The sequence below is a fragment of the Solanum verrucosum genome, unplaced genomic scaffold (genome assembly GCF_900185275.1).
Source record: "Solanum verrucosum unplaced genomic scaffold, falcon-dt-bn FXZP01000079.1, whole genome shotgun sequence".
In the NCBI taxonomy this organism is placed as follows: domain Eukaryota; kingdom Viridiplantae; phylum Streptophyta; class Magnoliopsida; order Solanales; family Solanaceae; genus Solanum; species Solanum verrucosum.
The window spans coordinates 809,360-815,472 of record NW_026020368.1 but is presented as its reverse complement, the minus strand read 5'-3'; the positions used below and the strand labels follow the sequence as shown (position 1 = coordinate 815,472).

The 6,113-nt window shown below is 30.6% G+C and overlaps 1 protein-coding gene across 1 annotated transcript; it reads right to left on the bottom strand.

The window, feature by feature from the left end:
- Positions 1–2,993: 2,993 nt before the first annotated feature.
- Positions 2,994–4,551, bottom strand: LOC125838091 (NAC domain-containing protein 2-like). Its single transcript, XM_049517146.1, has 3 exons — positions 4,284–4,551; positions 3,930–4,207; positions 2,994–3,847 (listed from the first exon to the last, which is right to left on the bottom strand). The coding sequence occupies exons 1-3, from the start codon at positions 4,444–4,446 to the stop codon at positions 3,398–3,400; spliced, it is 891 nt and encodes a 296-aa protein (XP_049373103.1). The 5' UTR covers positions 4,447–4,551; the 3' UTR covers positions 2,994–3,397.
- Positions 4,552–6,113: the final 1,562 nt, after the last annotated feature.

Sequence of the window (6,113 nt, the reverse complement as noted above, 5' to 3'; positions counted from 1 at the left end):
TACAAAGCATAGAGCCGCCCCTGCCCTATTATATATATATATATATATATATATATATATATATATATATATATATATATATATATATATATATTTGTTAGCAGATACACTAAAATAGCAAGAGAGGTGAATGAGAAAGGGAGAGATGCGAGCGAGAAAAAGAGGGAGGCAAGATGTATATGGGATACTAGATACATGGAGAGAAGAGAGTGGCAAGCACGCGAGATATATAGGAGAGAGCTTAGTGAGAGAGTAAGATACATGTAATCCACTTGAATATAATGTATCTTGAATAAATTACACCTAATTTTGACCTCATGTATCGAAAATATATGTATCTGGACCAGGCAGATACATATGTTTGAAGTCTAAAATTTTGATAAGTTCAGTAACAATGAAAAGTGCAGGGAAGTGTTGTAATTAGGTACTAGCTTTTCATTTCAAATTTCCTCAATTTATTTGTAATTTTATTTGGTGTTACATGTATTTAAAGTCCAAATTTAGGTAAATTTCGTAATAATGAAAAATGAAGGGAAGGAAGATAATTATGTACCCGCTTTTCATTTCAAATTTCCTCCATTCATTTAAACTATTATTTGATGTTCAATTTGTCAATTCACATTGCCCCTCTAATATACTTATCCCATAATATAATTATGTAAGCTTTTAAACTAAAGAAACTTTGCCATGATTTTGAAATATTCGAACAATTTTCGTAAGGATTGTTTGGGATGCTTCGAATTCAATTATGATAATATATGATAGTAATATATGAAAGTTTTCTATATTCAAATTTCACCTTAGTTATTAACGAAATATCTTCAATGTTACGAAATTGACCCTTAAAATGTTACGTCTGAATATAAGGTTGTCTTTTTCTTGTTATCAATTAGAGTACCATATTTCGACTTAGTTATCCTTGCAAAGATTAGAGATGTGTTTGGTAGATAAAAAATACTTTTCAATAAATCTTTTTCCATTTTATTATACTTAATTGATTTATATGTTTTGAAAAGTATTTTCAAATGGACTTATTTTTTCTTAAATTTTAAAAGATTACTTCCTTACATATAGTAAGAAAAACATTTCCAAAATTCTATTCCAACCTCACCACCGAACCCGACATTTTGGCTCCAACCTCGAACGATATACGATACCCCATACCTAATTGGGATGCAACGCCCTAGTCAGGATGAGAGAATCAGATTCTAAATTGTGATTGGGAGTCAAATCTCAAGTCAGAATCAAAATCAAAAGTCGAATTTCAGATCGAGGTTAGATTTCGGGTCCTGAGTCGAAATCCAAAGTTGAAAGTTAAATTTGTGTTAGGATCAGAATCAAGAATTATGTCTCAAATCTAAGTTGGGATTGAGAGTAGTCCTAGGTCGAGATTTAGGGAGATTTAGATTTGAGGGTATGGATAACCTTACTGATTCAAGTCTTTGATTAAGGTTGTGACTTGGGTCCCGAATCAGGGTTGCGAGCGGATCTCCTATTAGGGTATGCTGGTATGGAGTGGAGTCCCTAGAATACTATTGAATAGTACGAGAATTATTTTAGACCAAACTACTAATTAAGAATATATATATATATTCAATTTTACATCATATTGAAGAACATTTTTGGTACAATTTCAAGCAATTTAAGAGCATTTTGGCTTTTTTGGATATAACAATGTTTTAGTCGCACTTCTCAACAAGTGAATCATTTTTAACCGTAAAGAAAGTAGGTTAGGCCTATTTTTTTATTTTTTATTTTGCACTTAAAAGGGTTTGAATCTGAATGATTCAAATATTAAGTCATTAAATGCGTTTATTTTTTTAATTAGAAATCTCTTAATAGATTTGAAAATGTAACATATTTTTATTCTCATTCAGACTCTTTTAAAGACAATATTGTTTTCATAAAAAAATTGTGCCCCTTATTTTTCTTCTTCAAAAAATAAAATAAAATTCAAGTCTCTTTCATTCTCCAACTTTATTAGTTATCTAAATTATTTTCTTTAAACTTTTGATTTTTGTTCTTGCTACATGTTTATTAAGAACTGATTATTTGATTAAAGTGTAAAGCAACTTCATGAATATGTGTTGTTGAAATCGGACTATGATGTCTTTATAAATTTATTTAAAATCCTTTTAATGTATCATATTCATTATTTATTTTAGAAAAGAGTACATGGACAAACACGTTATAGAACATAGAGATATTTCACCTATTTATTTATGATTAATTTGTGTTGAATATTTTTTTTCAGAAAAAGATGACTAAATTGTTTTCTAACAATTATTTTTATTATTATAATTTATATATGTAATTCTTGTAGTTCCATTTTATTTTTATCATTCTTAAAATATTTACTTATAATTCAAATATCTTAAAGTTTATCGAAGTATGATATTTTTTCTAATATTTTTTTAATGTAATATTTAACTACTATTTTATTTGAATCACAAGACTTATTGTGTTTACATATTATTATTATTATTATTATTATTATTATTATTATTATTATATATTATTATGTTCAATAACAAATGGTCTCAATTATTATTATTATTATTATTATTATTATTATTATTATATATTCAGATGTTCAATAACAAATGGTCTCAATCATTCAGTGTTCAGATTTACAGATATATTATATATGTAATTCATGTAGTTCCATTTTATTTTTTTATCATTCTTAAAATATATCTTAACATTTATCAAAGTATGATATTTTTTCTAATATTTTGTTAATCTAATATTTAACTACTATTTTATTTGAATCACGGTACTTATTATGTTTACATATTAATAAATAATGATAATATTATTATTATTATTATTATATTTAGATATATAATAACAAACTCTCTCAATTATTCTGAGTTCAGATTTAATCTTAATCATTCAGATATAAATCTAGATTCAGACATCTTAATCTAATCTAAATCAAAATAAATGAGGCCTAACATGGACGAAGTAGGATCATTTCACTAAACAAAAAATTCAAGGAAATAGATAAGATATTATTGAATACCTCAATTTGGCACAATACATCAAAGCCAAATTCTAGTAAAAGGACTTCAAAAGTGAATCAACCAAACTACTAATTATAAAAATGAAAGTTTGATAAACACCCATATACTAAAGTACATTCACATGCAGTACAAAAAGTCTCATGATCATTATGTACTTATATAAACTTTATTAGGGTGTTTTTTTTTTTCGCAATTTATTTAATTGCTAGTAATATTTTTTATCATCTACATATACAAATGCTGTTTTCACAATTGCCAATGTGAACGCAAAAGATGCTACTACTATTATTCTACTATGGCCGCACTTGCAAAGTCACGGACGTTTAAGTCTCCTTTGACGCTTGCGGCTGAAAATGATCCACTGGGCCCACTCAAAAAGGTCTCTGCAGGTGCATGAACATATCCTGCAGCGGCGACATCTGATAACAGCTCTGAAACTGAGAACCTAACAAGCTATTATCCACCGTTGTCGCGCCGGTAGTGGCATCCATGTAATTAAACGGAAGATCGAGGGTAGCTTTCTCCCAATCAGTCAGTTTCGGCTCGCTCTGCACTTCTCTCTCGCATGTGAATTCCGGTGAGAGTACGTGCTCTGAGCAGCTTGAATCGGAGTGGATCTTCGGAACTGAATCGGACGGCAGGTAGAAGAAATCGTTGTGCAATTGCTGCGGCTGAGGCGGTGGAGGTAGCGGTGGTAGAATCTCCGGCTTCCTATCTTCTGGAGATCCAACTGTATCCATATAACAGGTAGTGTTCATTTTCCGATTCTTCTCAATCGATCCCTTTTTGTTGTAAATTCTACATAGAACCCAATCATCTAGCTGTAAACAAAACAGAAACCGTCAAAAATCAATCGAAAACAGAGTCTAAATCGTCAAAACAATTAATCTGTTCTGTACTCACCCTTAAGCTATTGTTGTTCTTACGAGCAGATCGATCAACATCAGCAAGACGATATTCATGCATGATCCAATTAGTCTTCTCTCCTTTAGGTGCCTTACCAGAATAAAACACCAATGCTTTCTTAATTCCCACCGCTTTCGGAATTCCAATCGGCTTATCCGCACCAGTAGCCTTCCAATATCCACTTCCAGCAGCTCGATTCGGTCGTGAACCGTTCGGATATTTCCGATCTCGAGGTGAAAAGAAGTACCACTCTTTCTCTCCATACAATGCCAAATCTAAAACACAAACACAAAATTTAATCAACACAAATCCCCAATTTCAACTGTTCACTACTAACAAAAACTAATTTACCAGGAAGATCCCATGGATCAAACTTGTAGAGATCAACTTCAGTTACAATTGGTACAGCAATTGGCTGGGAAGTGCATTTTCGGCATAAATAATGCGTCACAAGTTCTTCATCAGTTGGATGAAATCTGAATCCTGGAGGTAACTGCAATTCAGCTGCTGTCATTTTTTCTTTTAAATATAAATTTCTGTTTTTAGTCTAAATACAGAGTATCTGAATGATTTCTGAATTCTGAATAGAAGAGAAGGAATAGGAAAAGGGTTGAAAGTTGAAACTTCGGTCACAAGGGAGAGAACTAAATATATAGAAAACGGAAGAAGGACACGTGGCGAAGATAAGCCAAGGGGATCTAGAATAAACGTGTTAAAATAATTAGAAATAAAATGAAAAATTAAAAATATTATAAAAAAAAAAGTGGACACGTATGCAAAAATTGAGTTTGAGGGGGTACTGGAGGGGGTGGGGGTGCATTTGGTCACTGCTTACGCACTGCTTTTTGGACACAAGTGTCAAAAGGGACTAGGTGGCTCGGCGGGTTCATGGAAGTTTCTGGTTCGGTTTTGGTTCGGGAGGATTAGGCTCGGGAAGTTGACACGTATACCAGGTAGATGCACGCTCGGTAATTTTGTGTCGTTACTTACGACAAAAATGTGGGGGCCCACTTTATTTTTTATACTTTATAATTAAGTAAATAAAGTAAATTTAAATTTAAAAAAAATAGATGTGGAACTTTTATGGGTGAAGTGGTAGTTGGAATTGACTGAGAAGGAGATGAACTAATGTGTCAATAATTAGTGAATTAACGTTGCTAGGAGTGCCACATATACTAATGAATTTATTAAGATTGTTAAAAAACAAAAACAAAAATAAATAAATGAATGTATTTAAAGAAAAAGAAAAACTATTTTTTGTGATTAAAGTAAACTTCAATTAAAGATAAAGAAATTTGATATATTTTACATTTTCTTTTATCTATTGTAAAATATCTAAGTTTGATAAGGACTCATTTAGCAGGAAGCACGTCTACTTAAGAATTTTTTTAAAATTTCTGATTGAGAAAAAAAGCAGTCTCATTCAGAATAACACAATCTTTGCTGTTGTTATTTTCCTATCTATTTGCGATTCCTTAAAGTAAAAAGGTGTAAGCATATTCTTTAGATGATTTTGTATAATCAAATTGCAGGAATGAGAAAGAAAAAAAAAAAGAACAATGTTTGGTTTGTTTACACCTTTCGTAATCAGAATATAGTTACTCAACAATTATTTTATTGTGAATAAGTTGCAATTTTTTCTTCTAAAAGATAAGAGCATATTTGAATCTCAAATATGATTGGCTAATTTTGAGTCAAATCGACTTCTGCGCCGTAGATTATCGTTTCTTCTGTTTTTCACTTCATCCGTTTCATTTCTTACGTCTGACTTTATTTTAAAAAAATAAATAAATAATTGTATGTATCTAGTAAGTTCTTAATTATGTCATTCCTATTCCACCAAATTCTTTATTAATGACACTTTTGCAGGGATAACATGACATCTGAAATTACAATAAATAATAATATACCAACCTGACTACGGTGTAGTTGTGAGACTGTTTTATTTTTAATTAGAGGTTTTAAATTCGAGTCATGAGTATGAAAAAAAGTTATCTTGAAAACGCCACTCTCGAATAGGTCCTGTAGTGTGCGATCCAAATTTTGTTGGGATTACAATATGAACGGGTGAAAAATTAAAATAAATTATAATGATACTCTTTCTAGAAGATGGTTATGACTTATGAGTATTATATTGATATTAGGTACTATTTAGGTGAAATGTTTATGTTGTTAATGGTT